The sequence below is a fragment of the Fulmarus glacialis genome, unplaced genomic scaffold, assembly GCF_000690835.1.
Source record: "Fulmarus glacialis isolate BGI_N327 unplaced genomic scaffold, ASM69083v1 scaffold8047, whole genome shotgun sequence".
In the NCBI taxonomy this organism is placed as follows: domain Eukaryota; kingdom Metazoa; phylum Chordata; class Aves; order Procellariiformes; family Procellariidae; genus Fulmarus; species Fulmarus glacialis.
The window spans coordinates 34,896-49,177 of NW_009223783.1; the positions used below are offsets into that span (position 1 = coordinate 34,896).

Consider the following 14,282-nt stretch of genomic DNA (forward strand, 5'->3'; position numbering starts at 1 on the left):
CTTTTTTAAATTTTGGGCATCTCTTCAGAGTCAGACTAACCTGGTTTGCTTCCTTTTCCTGGCTATTTACCTCAAGGTAAAACTTCAGCTTTTGGAATTGCCAGTGGGGCAGAAGGATGTAACTGCAGTGTGAAAGAAGAAAAAGTTTTACACAGCCCAACTGGAATAGTCAGGTAAATGCTGAAAAATTGAAGTAGGCATCCTAGCCAGTTCAAGTGGAGCAGGCACCGTATGTCTAAAAGTGGATGTTGACTTTGAAACCCCTCAAGCTGTCAAGATGCTGTATTTGAAGAGTCCTCAAGTAGTCTCCTTTCACCCCATTGAATCTGTTTTCTTCTGTTATTCTCAGTAGGCTCAAGAGGACTGCAGATGTATAAGGCTGAAGGGAAATGTCTGCAGTAAGATACTATTACTTCTTGCGGGACACATCTGCATTTTGACAGAATTGTATTGCCTTGGAGAGCACTTTGCTAGAAAGCTGGGAGGTAGCACATGAGACTGGGACAGCATGTGCAAGTGTTTAAATGAATGAGAGTAAAAACTGTAGTTGGCAAGATTTTGTGAATGGTAGTGTGCAGTTGAAAAGTCTGAGCATATCCTTTCCTTTAAACAACGGTCTCATTTAAAGTATCGATTAAGTATGGAATTGTTCACAACTTGTTTGTGGTTTGCTGTTTGTTTCAGGCTTGAATGCCTGGCTGTGTAGTCCAGCGATAGTTTCGGTGGAACTCTTGCTGAACATCAGCAATATTGGCTGTGTTCAGACAGGCTCAACTTGACATCTAGTTAGGCTTTCGAATATAACAAAAATAATTGTTTCCCCTCAGCTGGCTTTAAACTTTTTTAAATGAAAGAGGACAATGAAAAAGAGTATAACTTTGTGCTGAGTTCTTTCATCCTGTGCATAAGCTAATTAATGCTGCATGTTGATGCTCTCTTGCTTAGGGAATAAGTTGTTGTGTTGGTAGAAGTGGTTATGTGTCTAAATCGACCTGAATAATTAGGAACATAAAAATGGTTTTACTTTATTGGAGTCTTACTTGAACTGATCACTTAACAGAATGCAGGTGTTTGTTTTCTTTACAGAAGACTATTAGAGTTGATATTTCTAGTGTGGTTCTGAGATAACTTAAAATACCCTGTACATTTCCCTTCCTTTACCCCAGCTGACAAGGTGGTTAGTCAGTAATTCCAGTCAGACAGAAGAGTACCTGCATGATCTCTAGATTACTGCATTGTCAAGCAATGTCCTCACCTTGTTCATGCATTATTTTTTCAGAACTGCTTGCAAATATTTACGCTGGCTTCTTTCATAATATACTAGTAGTGTTGATGTGGCATTGTTTTGAGCATCCCATAGGTTCTTAGGTATTTTACAGGAATACCAAGAGTTTCCAAAAGCACTGCATACTGTGTGGAGACTTTTTTTAGTCTGTATATACATTTTTAGTGTTCCCTATAAATTTTTACGTTCAGTAGATAACTTGCCCTTTCTTCCTTCTGTCCTTCTAGTGCAGTCACTAGGACTATCAAGCTCTTTTCCTGATAGCAGAATTCATGCCTGTACTGATGGCTGTTTCTTGTTCAGCTGTCTGCAGTTGTCCACTTGTCTTCTCATGGCCTACCTGCAGTGGGCAAGTCTGTCTAGCTGCCTCTTCATCCTTGCTGAAAGCTTCTGCTGATTAACGTTTGTAGCACCAGTCACAAGGATTAATTAAAATCCTCTTGCTTACATCCCGTATGACTTTTTTTGTATCCATCTTCCATCTCTTCACTCACTTTCTCACCATGCTTTTGAGGCCAAGGTATAAAAGTGTTAAGTGGTATTACTTGTTTAGTGATTCATACAAGAGCCAGTGTGAAGAGGTTTCCCTTCTAACCTGTCACCTTAGAGGGGCTATGTAGTTGGGTTTTGTTGTTGCATAGGACTCCTCTGCTTTCTGGTCTTAGTTACCTGTGTTTACATTAGTGTCTTTGTAAGTTACTTTGAAAATAAGCTTATTATCAGAAGCTAATTCTAAATTTTCTGTGAGGTTTTTATTTTGTCTTTGATCAGTATTGTATCACAGAGTTCTTCCTCATAACTTTGCATAAATAAAATAATATCTCCATCACAGCAGTACCCTAATCTAGTTTGTGCTACAGATTTTTTCAATAGTGTAGTGGAAGAGAGGACACGAATAGGCATGCAAGTGGGGAGGGCTGCTAAGCTTGTTTATGTTGTTTTAAAGTAATGGTGAAAACAGACTAAGAAATTAACATTGTTTAGCCTGTTGTGCAGAACTCACCAAGCACAATATGCGCTGTTAACATGTGGACATGAGAGTAACCATCAAGCTCTCCTTGACAACTATACTTCCTACAGGGAAACTGAAAGTGAGGAGTGTTTTGTTCTGACAAGCAAGGTTATTGACTGAAGAAATGAAATGCCTTCTGGCCTGTATGTGCCTTTACCCATAAAGAAGTTTGGGATGTTCTAGCAGCCTATGTAATAGTTTTTGCATATGCTGGATTCAACATCCTCCATTATCTCCTATTGTGCAGCTTTTTTGAGTATGCACGAGTTAATGCTGCGCTTTCATGCTGGCTCATAAGATACTTGACTATTTGAAGAAAAAATTAATGCCCCAGTAAAGATAAAAATCAACAAAGAGGGAGCATTAAGAATTGCAGCTATTCAAAGAACAAATAACTGTACACTTAAATATTTTTTTGAGGTATTAAAATTTTTTCCTGAGTTCTGTTTTTTGAAGCAAAATTCAGTGTCTAGGTTATGTCAGGGCTGTTGCCTTTCACTGAGCCCTCAAATAATGATGTGGGTTTTTTCTTTTTTATTTAAGGTATTTAGCAACACTCCTAACAGACAACAAACATCTTATCCTTGCTAAATTACCTTCATTGCTGTTGTGAGTCAAAGTAGGTGGTATAAATCCTCTGTAAAACACCTTGAGTATTTAAATTTAAAAAAGAGAATAACTTTATTACGAGCTGAGACTAACGTTCTGGTTTAGACCTTCATATCTGGAAGATACAAAGGACATTGTACTCCGCCATGGGTTCTGCTTGTTCTGCTATATGGTATTACGAAAACAAAATCTGTAACATCTGGTTATGCAATTAGCAAGATGTGATAATTGTCACGTGCTTCCATTCCACTGTCTGTACCCAAGAGGAAGAAGGGAAAATACTGAACTCAAAAGCATGATCTGAAAGTCTCCTGGTGTGTAACTCTTCAGGAGGATCTTCAGGAGCAAGTTTAGGATCACTTAGAATTTTATCAAGAGCATTGTATCAGCTGTGACCCTTGAGACTGGAAACATGTCATGGTGCAGCTTCAGTTGTCTCTGAACAGTGGTAACCTGTTGGAGGAGGCAGATGTGTTTAATATCTGGTGTCTGGCCACTTAGATTCAGGGTGCTGATTTTTCTGTAATCACCTTTATATGGAATAATACCATTCAGAAGTATATAGCTTAACCAAGACAGGCGTCTGTGCAGTGGTTTTGGTGTGGTGTCTATAAATAGAAGTAAATTCTGTATATAAAACGTATGTGAAATAATTTTATTTCCTCAATGATGGGTATGCACAGGTATGAATCAAAACAGATAGTAGAAAGGCTTTGGCCAGAAGTGTGATGCACTAAAGGTTTCTGCCTAGCATATGCACCTGAGGTGGTAACAGTGGTTGAAGGCTTCTCTGTTTTGTGACCTCACCTTAGTGCTGTCTCAACACTGCCAGGATCGAGCCTCAGCTTCTATTTTCTGCCGAACATGAGCAGTTGAGTGTTACATACCAAAATACCTCTTTTGCAGGGAAAATTAGTAGACCATTGTGACTATTGTTTTGCTGTTCTTCATCTTGCTAGCTCCACTTTATTTTCTAAAGCTTTCATATAAAAATCTACTGTTGATATAATTGGAACTGTTCTATGGCAACCAGAACGAATTGTGTAAACCATATGGCTTTTTAACTCATGATGTCTTTGGTCTTTTTGAAAAAAAAAAAAGCTAGTCGTTTCTCTGCTAGGCAAACCTTACTCATGACTGACTTGAACTGCACCTAATTAGCAACTGGGATCCACACACACTGTTTAAGAGTGTGTGGATTTAAAATCTTAACTGTGCTTGGTGAATTAAAAGTAAGTTTATTGAAAGGTAGGTGGCTCTCATGCACTGTATGTTTACAAAGGGAACCACTCAGTTTGCTGAACGGAACAACTTTGGCTTCAGCTCTGATTCCTTTCAGGACTGTAAAGAAGGAGCAGGTTTCCTTTTCCAACTTCACTTAATTGTTCTCCTCTTAATCTGAATGTATTTTAAGACAAACTTACATTTCTTTAATAGGCATAGAGCCCTGTTTCCTAAACTTACTGATATCTTAGGTTTTGAATGCAGTAATTGCTGAGCTAGTTTAATAATCTGAAGTGTAATACTGTCTCTGAGGCTAATAGTCAAAAATTGTATTAGCTTTTTAATGGTACTAGTGATTTTTCAGTAATTCAGTATTTTGAAACTTTTTTGGAGACTATTCACAGCTCGAATTCTATGTTAATGTGACATTTTAGTCTTAAAGTACAGAGTTCAGGCTGGAAACTGATTTTTAAAAAATTGCATTTTGTTTCTTTGATGTAATTAGTTATATCCCTTATTTTTTTTCAGGTCAGGTAGAAGTGTAAAGGATAAGAACTCTAGTTTTTCGAACTAGATGTGAAAGAGCATTCTGTATAGCTTTGAAAGTAATAAAAATGATAAGAATTGGTTGAGCAAACCTTGGTTTTGAGACATAATGGTGTGTAGTTAGAGAACTGACTTGTTGTACGTTGATGTGAGTACCTTGTGGAACATATCAGTGAAGATAGATGTGTTACGCAAACTGGAAGTACTTAAAATGGGGGGTGCTCTTTGCTTTTTTGAGAAGTGCTGTGATGCTCAAGGGCACAGTGAAGTCTGTGTAGCCAGTACACTGAAGTCCTGTGTGCACAAGTAAGCTGTCCTATTGGAGTTTTCCATCTGCAGCCCACGGCTCACAGGAAGCAAATAATCTATTAGGTCATGCTGGTTTGCTTAGAGCCATAGAGATCCAAATACATCATCTTATGCACATCACTACAGTCTCTGTAGGACAGAGAATTTTGTAGATTGCTACTTTAATGCAGTTTCCTTAGTAAATCTTATCTCGGCTTAAAGTCAGTTGAGACTTCCAGTTTTTCTTCGTGTAATAAGCAGTTCATCAAACATACTTGCCTGTATACAATGGAGAGTTTCAGAAGTGCAGTTGTGAGCATTGTTTTTGGGTTGAGACCAGAGAGAATGGCTTGCAAGCTTGCAGCTGATAACAAAGCTTCAGTATTTTGCATAAAAAGAGATGATTATTTCTAACTTAGGTTGATAAAGACATTTAAAGACCAGACATGAAGTCAGTTAACCATATGGACTTTGGTAGAAAACTGAAATGAAAACTAATTTACACTGTTTTAAAACAGGAAAAATGGTTTTGAAGTATGTGTTTATAAACCCTGGATGCAGCAGCCTTCCAAAGTCTGAGTCCTTGGGTTTTTTTATCAAGTTTAGATTTACCTCATCTGCTAACCGGGGGCAAAAAGGATCTCTTGTATTTACACCAGTCTCAAGCTGTGGCAACAGCCTGGAGTCTTCCTATTTGTGCCAGTATTGTGGTTATATTTAACATCTGGACTACTTGTAATCATCTGCAAATGGCCCATTAGCTTTTGTGGTATCCTCCTAGCACTGTTCAGTTCAAATACAACTGGGTTTGCAATGATGTTTTATTTAAAAACTGACAACAGTGTGGTTGGGGACAAAAATACCCTTATGAAGAACTCTCTAGTGTATTTTGCTCCAGTTATTCCACTTGAGAAATCCTTGACTCTACTGCCACTTGTATGTCCAGTGGTACTCTTAAACAGCTATTGCAGGGAAACCTACTGAATACCATCTGTGCAAGATTTTAAGTTTACTTAATTTTTAAAACCTAGGATTTTAAGAACAGACTGGATTCTAGCAAAGTAGTTTGTCGTCTTGTGTATTTTCTTTGTGGGCGGGAAAGGCATGTAAGGGGAGCTGTTTTTCAGTGGTATATGGTCATCTTATGTGCTAATGGAAAATTGGCTCACTGCGTTCTCTTTCCTTCCTCTTCCTTCAGTCTTGAAGATTTTACTGTTTTGTGGTATAGTTCCTTTTAGGCATGATGTGGTTCTGGAGGTAGTTTCCAGGGTAGCTGGCAGGGGTGACTAGACTGCATTATCTTTTAAATCTTCTTAAAAATAAGTGTCTTATTTCATGTAAGAAAAATAACTTTAGAACTGAATTTGGAAAGATTAGATTGGAATTGCCTCAAATCCAATTAAGCCACACTGCATGGACGTGCTGGGAATATAAATGCAATTACTGTAAATTTGTACAAACTGATTTGTTGCATTATCTTGCTAATCTAACATACGGTACTTTTTGTGTCCATATTGCAGACGGCAACTCCAAACTAACATGGCAGTCAGACTGTGTGATGTGGCTTCTCTGCTTAGAAGTGGTTCGTGGGCAGCAGAGCCTTGGACTGGGGTCTGTGGGATTTTTCTTAAATTCTGTAGGCTACTTTTTTACATGTTAATAGTGCTGAGGCCATACCAAACTCTTTAATCTCCCATTTGGAACATTAATGCTCTTCTATGTTTCGTTATAGGCTGTAGGTTGTGTCCCTATTCTGTGAGAGCCTAGAGCGCACTGGCGTACCATGACAACTTTTTCTATAATATGGTGATCTCCTGTAGAAATTATCCTGCAGTGGCTTGCCTTTCTTCTAATGTCAATTAGATTTTAGTACTAATTCAAAATACCTGGTGAATAATTGAAGAGTAGTATTGTAATAAAATGGTTTTGGTATGGTCTGAATACTAAATTACAGTAACTTTAAAAACCTGTATACTGTGTATTTATGATTACTCTTTTAAAAGTATATTTGCAAGTCTTATTCTAAGAAATTGTTTGAAAACTGTAAATTTATCTCTTAAACTATTTTTCTGGGTGGAAAATATTTAGTAACTGCTGAAGAAGTGCTTTGTGTTTTATGAACAGTTGTATTCAACCTATCAATGGAATATGCATTATTTGTAAAACATATTAGTATCACTTTATTCAGAGCAGATGGTTCTATAGCTGAGAAATGCTGTAATTTCAGCACGCGCAGGCTATTGCAGCTGTTCACTTGAATGTTGGCTTAGGATCTCATTCTTGCCACCTGAACATGAAAATAAATGTGCAATTAAGTGAGGATTGTTTGTTGTCCTTGCTAAATCCTGCTAATTTTGATCAATGAACACTTTAAATTTGAGAAAAAAGAAAATGAGGAGGAAAAAAGCAGTTCCAGAGAGCCTCAGTCAGAGCGCAGCATTTGTGGCTACTGGCTCTGCCAGATATACTAGTGTTTTGAAAAGTGATTTATCTTAATTGGGATCATCTACTTTCTCATCTTTTCAGAAAACTTGTTTCATCACAGTGCCAGGAGCAGGTTGTCCCTTGGAGTTTGTCACAAAGGAAAATAACGTTGTTCTGGTTGTAGCTCCTCAGGAAAACGTTGTGTTGAAGTAACTTCTTGGAAAATATTTCTGTATGCAGAACATAGAAATGTGTTCCCAGGAAAATTGTAGTTTTAGACACTGAACTTACCCCTTCTCATGTTTTTAGGAAATCCAAATTTGCATTCCCTGAGTACAGTTGACCTAATCAGCTGTTCGGGTATGCACTGATTGCATATGCTGCTTTGAACAGGACAGTTAGGACAGATGACCTCCAGAGGTCCTGACATTACACTGCGATTTTACAATAGGCTTTTTTGTGTGAGAACTCCTAGAAATTTAGGTATGATGTTGGATTTCAGTGATTGCTGGAATTTTTTTAGTGAAACTTCTTGATGAGTCTTGCTTCTGTGTTGAAATGTTTATTACTGGAGAATTAATTTATAGAATTTTCTGTTGGACATTGTCCTATATAGTTGGTCTCAAACAGGGTAGGCTGCCCAAGTCTTGGATATTAGGCTGCCATTAAAAATCCACTGTATTTACCAACTGTTACCATTCAGTGACTGACTGAGATGGTAGAGAGCCTTTTGTACATGTGGTAGCTTGTGGGCAAGTAGTGATATTTCTCCAAATGATTGCTGCTGTATCTGCCAATCATACAGTCAGTTACTTTTAGGTGAAATACAGTAGTTCCTGGAGTGGTTATTACTCCCTTATTTTGATGTCTAAAAGTAAATCAAGTATCGAATTTAACTGTTTTCAGGGTGCAGGGGAGGGAAGAAGTGAGAACCAGGAATTATCAATTTAATCAAATAAAAGCATTTAGAAATCTACTTCCAACCTGTGGTGACAGAAGGTTGACCTAGAGTTTATCAAGGAAGAGTCTGTTTTCCATCCCAGCACATTCATATGTCTCTTCAAGTATCTCTTTAAATTACTAATCTTGCTTTCTCCTGTTGCTTATGAGAAATAGGCTCAGGATACAGTTAACACCCACCTCTTTTTGAAAATAACCAAATACTATCACTTCAAAAGCTACATTTCATCTAATTTCAGTTATCGGTTCTAAGTTAATAAACTGATTACCTTTGCAACAGGCCAATTCTGCTTGGTAACGTATATACTAGAAAGGCTATGATGCCCGTATATGAAGGGAATGGGGGAGGATGGAAACTAGGCTTTGAGTATTGACTTCATTGGGAGAAGATTTTAGTGAGAACTTCATTTGCCTGTAAGTTTTTAAAGTATTGCCTTGACTAATAGTTAAAATCCTTCTGTATTGGTGTGTGGGGGTTTTTTTGCATATAGAAGCAGTATTTGGCCCTGGCAATACCACTTCTGCATAGTGACAGGTCTTCTAGGTTCTTGTCTGGACTCTCCTAATAGATGGTGAAATATGAATTTTGATGGTTCTTGTTTTCTGTGTTTTTCAGCAGGTAATTGCTGCCATGGAAACACAACTGTCTAATGGACCAACTTGCAATAATACAGCCCATGGTTCAACCACCATAAACAATTGCTCATCACCAGTTGATTCTGGGAACACAGAAGACAGCAAGACCAATTTAATAGTCAACTACCTTCCGCAGAACATGACACAAGAGGAGCTGAAAAGTCTGTTTGGCAGCATTGGTGAGATAGAATCCTGCAAGCTTGTCAGGGACAAAATAACAGGTACGTTGGTTTTGGGATTTTCTGCATCTTTTAATTTTCCAAGCAGTGAGCTGTCAGATAGTGTTTTGCAGTTTTGTTAAATCATGGAATAAAGGCAGAAGAAAACAATGCTAATGTCGCTAGTCAGAAGGAACTTAGGTTCATCGTTATCTAGATTCTACACCCAAAAATTAAATGTCTGTACTTGCATTTCATCTAGGTTTGTATGAGTGCTATAAATGCTAACGGGGCATTTAAATCTTCTGAGCTTTGGAGTCTTTGGAAAAAAGGTGCAGATGTATAAATATCTGCTTTTCCACACAGTTGAGTTTTTATTCAACTCCATTGGAGTCATGACTTTATTAGCCCTAGTTGATGCAAAATTGTTTCTCAGGGATGCAGGTAATTAAACTTGTAGATTGGGAAGAGGATGGACTTCATTTATTCAGCTTTGTAGGTAAAGCTGCTTTTGCATTGCAGCACTTGAGCAACTTCTTCAGGATGCACACTTGAAATATGGGCTGTCTGAGAGTGCGAGTATGAACTGCAGTGTGATGTATTCTGTTAGTAATTTATTTTAGCAACAGCTGGTGCACAGGTCGCATGTATTTAAACCAGTTGTTTAACTCTGAAAGAACTACCAGATGGACGCCTGCACTTCAAAACAAGAATGAAAGGATGGCTGGCAAAGTTCAGTTTGTCTTATCTCCATTTTTCAACTCTAAGCTCTCATATTAAAAAACATTGATGTACCACTTACGTCAACATTTCATTAGTTTTGTTCAGAAATTGAATCAGTTGACTTTGGTACATTATTTCCTGGCTTGTTTTTTTTTTGCAGAGTCCTCAAATATCCAGCTTTCTAGGACACATCTTTAACTTACGTTGGTTGCAGCTCTTGAATGTGCTTGTTAGCTTCTGTGTGTTTAGAACTACACCTCTTTGAGGCTGCATGTTCTCTATGCTTTGGTTTCAGGGATGGAAGTCAATACTTTCCTGGTACCGAAAGGTAGTGGCAGAACATGGACATTTTTCTTACGCTAAATAGAAACTTTTGTGAGTTGGTGTTCCCCTAGCAGCAACAGTGGGAAGACAAAAGCTTTAGTTGACACAGATTGTGTCACATGTCTGTATTGATCGCTTGGGTATGCTGGAGAGATATTCCCCAACTGTGTACATGAATAGTGGAGAACAAGGCCTAAAAACCTTCAGGCAGGTCTGGCACCAATCCCAGGACTTGTCTTTGGCATGCAGTGCATGCTTTCTTCTTGTCTTGATGATGTATTTGCTCCTCTAGCATGGCAGAAAGAAGTTATGCCACCTTTTCCCACACTGATGCAGACAATACTGTGTCATGAGTACAAGGATGATGCTTAAACAAGAATCTGGCAGCAAAGAGACACTAAGGGGAATATTTCCCAAGTGTTTGTTCATCTACATCTGCACCTGCTGAGGGTGAGCTAAGTTAGGGATTTCTTCTCCTAAATTTGACCTTCCAGTCTTCTGCACAGTGAGACTGACTTTAGCCAGAGCCTGTACCTTTTTTGAATAATACAAAGTGGTTTAATTGCCAGTGCTCATACCTGCATTCTGCTAATGCACAATTAGTGAAAATACTGATATGACTGAATAATCCCCATCTTTTTTGAGGATGCTTTTTTCTGTCGTCATTCTGTGCATGCTGGAGACAGCATTTGTGACCATGTCTGATAAGTTCTTTACTTGTGCATGGTGTGAGAATAACCTGTTAAATATAAAGGGATGTTTTTGACATTGGTCACTCTTGATTATAGGTCTTGGCTACTGTGTCCTCTAAATAGTTATGTTGTCAAACTGCTTATGTTGCCAAACACTTCTGTGTCCCCAGTCACAAGGTGGATTCTCGAGCCCTACTACTTGGACTTCCTGTAGTTCAGCTCTGTACAGCATCAGTCGATTTTATGCTTCACTTCAGGTACCTTACAAAGTAGAAACTAAAGAAGGAGAAATGTCCGTACTCAGGCCTACAGAGGTGATGCTGTACTTCTGAGAATGCAATAATGGGATTTTTTTTAAGTCTTGATCTTTTCTACTGAGTATTCTACACACAGTTTGTTAATTTGAAAGCAAATTCTCCCGAAACAAGGGTATCCTGCCTGAAGAGTATGCCTTTTAAAAGACAACTGCCAGAACTTATACCTCTGTCTTGGTGAATTCACTAAGCCATGCTTCATGGTTGTCCTTACTTCAATTAGTGATTGCTGACAACTTACCCTCCCTGAGGTAGGGACCATTTAGTGACGCAAAATGAGTCAAGTTAAGAGGCTGCTTAAAGCCCAACACTGATCCTTTGACTTCCTTCTTACTGAATAGTCTCTGGCTGACTTCTGTGCCTTTGAATGAAGGTTGCTTTGCCTTCCCTTTGGATCTGAATGACCAGCGTGTCCTCCCGTAGCAGGTGGCTTGGTCTTAAAACATTAGGTAGTGGAATGGTTAAATCTGTAAAGTACCCTGCTTCATCATGGTAGCCTTCGCTACTGAAACCACTGTTTTTAGTCCTTCTGGGCTGACCAAACCTCAAAGCAATCTCTGCTCTTCACTGTGAATAATATTGAATGTGCTTGGGGATGCCAAAGAAACTAGACTGGACTGATGCCACACCTTGCTGTCTTCAGCTGAAGGCTGGTTGGTGCGGAAAACAAGCCTGTCTTCTCTATAGGTAATGACTTCAGTGCTTCGAAACAAAAAGTTCTTTACTTAGCTGTTTCCTGGCCTTTTGTTCCAGGAGTGGAAACATAACTGGTACTTGATCAGTTAGTGGGGTCGCTATTCAAAGTGTTTATCTCTGTCTTGCAGATCTGAGTTCACATATTTAGCATTCCTTATTAAAGTTGCTTAAGGGTTACATGCTCCTTCCTCAATTAAGAGGCTGCTACAGGCACACAGAAGTGAGCCTCAAGGTCTTAATGATGGATGTGCAAATTGCCCACATCCTTAAATGATGGTTTTGATGTTTTATATGGTAGAAGCTCACATTGCTGCTACTTAGTGTCAAAAGACTCCTTGCCTGGGAATGGAATGGAGCACGACTTAATTGCAGACTTCTTGTTTGAAGGTGTGATGTCTTCTGTATAGCATAAAGTGATGCGTAAGAAGGATTCTGAATTTAAATTACATTCTTAGTAGGTGAGAACTCTGGGGTTGGAACCGTTGGAGATACAGTTGGTGCTTCTCCTTTATCACAGAGCAGCTCCTCAGCTTTGAGGCGTACTTTCAGCTGCCAGCAAAAACATTGCATTAGTCTTGTTCCAAAATGTTTTAGTATAAATAAAATAAAAAAATGTGGTGTCTGACCTTATAACTCCGTTGGGAGCAATACTTCTGATTTAAGTAGCCTGGAGCAAGATTACCTTTTGTTTGTGAATGCTGGGGAGAGAATGCTCTAGTCCCAGTCCTGTTCTTGCTCATTTTCAGGTTTTCTACAGAGAGTTCTTGAAAAATAAATTTTCCTTTTCTTTCTACAATTCATAACAGGGATTGTTACCAGGTTTCTGTGAAGGAAGAGATTTGACATGAATTTGACAGGAATTATGTTGATTTAATTCCTGTGTTAAAATTAATTCCTGTATTTCTTTTTCATCTTAAATGAACTGTCATGAATACTAGATACTTGGTGAGTATCTTTAATAGCTGAGAAGTTTAGGGGAGCGTTGAAATTGAAATACACTTTCATACAAACTAAACTGCAAAAGAGAATTGATAAGGGGAAAAGCTTTGGTCTGCCTTTGACTGTCTAATTCAGGTTGGTCCATATCAGCATTGGATGTATCCTCTGGCTACTTCATAAGGTGAAACTTCATTTATGACGTGCTGGAACTGAGAACTGTTTGCCAAGCAGGTGAGACAGCTCCAGTATAGGAACGCTAAGAAATCTGGTAGTATCTGCATGGGTGAACGAAATGAAACATGCAGGTGAACCACTTCTCAGCAGTCAAACATTATTTGATGAAAAAAATAAGAAATTCTAACCTATCTACCCATATTAGCAGGTAGTGTCAGAGTCCCAGACCATACTCCACTGATGGAATCCACTAGTAAATTTTAAGACATAAAGCCTGCTACGTACTGGGTCACCAGTGCCACATGTTGAAATTCAGAGGGATCAAAGAAGCTGCCATCTTGACCCAAATGCTTGTCAGAGTATCCTGTGGATTTGAACCAAATTATCTCCCACCCTATTGTTTAATATTCAGTCTGCAGTCACATCTGCAACACTGGAGTGCATTTGAGACTACATTATAGCAGTGACCCAGTTCCTTGAAGCTGTTTACACAATTTAGGATTAAGATGAGTTGAGATTGAGGGCCTCCCTGCCTCTGGAAAACCTATTGGAGGGAAGGGAGGCATCCTGGAGTTCACTTTTAATTTCATGTAAGCAGTCTAAAGGGCTGTTTCTAGTAGGGCTGTTCTAGTAGTTTCAGTAATGCTTTTTCCATGGAGTGGAATTTGTTAAAACAACATCTTAATTGTTTCAACCAATGGTTATAGTTCCTTGCAGTGTACTGTCAACATGAAGTTTGTGTCCCTTCCCCTCAGAACTAAATCCCTAGATTTTTATCTAAGGGTTTAGTTCTGAGGGAGGTAGGGAAGAAAGCTGAATTGCAGAAGGTTTCCGCTGGTCTCATCTCCAAGCGTGCAGTTCATGGGCACAACTTGCTGTTGGGGCAACATTGGTAGCTAACGGAGGTTTACTTGCTCAGCTAATGGAAAAAACACTGAAAGTGTTCTCAGCAAGAATTAAAATAGCTCATTGCTGTTAACGTTGTTTTACTGAAGGTAGAGAAACTAAACCTTGATACTAATGAAGATTTTAAAGGGTGCTGAATCAGAGTCTCTTCATGTGAGAGTCCCATCAACAAGAGCAGCATCTGAGAAGTGGGGCGTGAGTGTCACTTACCTTCACTTGTGAACCAGAGAATCTGTCTGGAATATGAGTTATAGTGCCCAGATATTTTGGAGGCTATGGTAACTCTTACATCTGCGTTAGTCAAAAGCATGTACGTATATAAAAAACCTACCACAAGAATTAATTGTAGTTGTACAATAGGTGGGAGACCCT

The 14,282-nt window shown here is 38.7% G+C and overlaps 1 protein-coding gene across 4 annotated transcripts in view; it reads left to right on the forward strand.

The window, feature by feature from the left end:
• Window positions 1–528: 528 nt before the first annotated feature.
• ELAVL2 (ELAV like neuron-specific RNA binding protein 2) overlaps window positions 529–14,282 on the forward strand; it is a 61,066-nt gene continuing 47,312 nt past the window's right edge. For 2 of the 4 annotated variants that reach the window (XM_009581915.1, XM_009581917.1), the window contains exons 1-2: window positions 6,504–6,575; window positions 8,965–9,205. In XM_009581915.1, coding sequence (XP_009580210.1) covers window positions 6,504–6,575; window positions 8,965–9,205 — 313 coding nt within the window. Of the gene's footprint in view, window positions 544–6,491; window positions 6,576–8,964; window positions 9,206–14,282 lie in introns of those variants that run through there. The other 2 variants (XM_009581918.1, XM_009581919.1) reach the window with 2 other exon arrangements.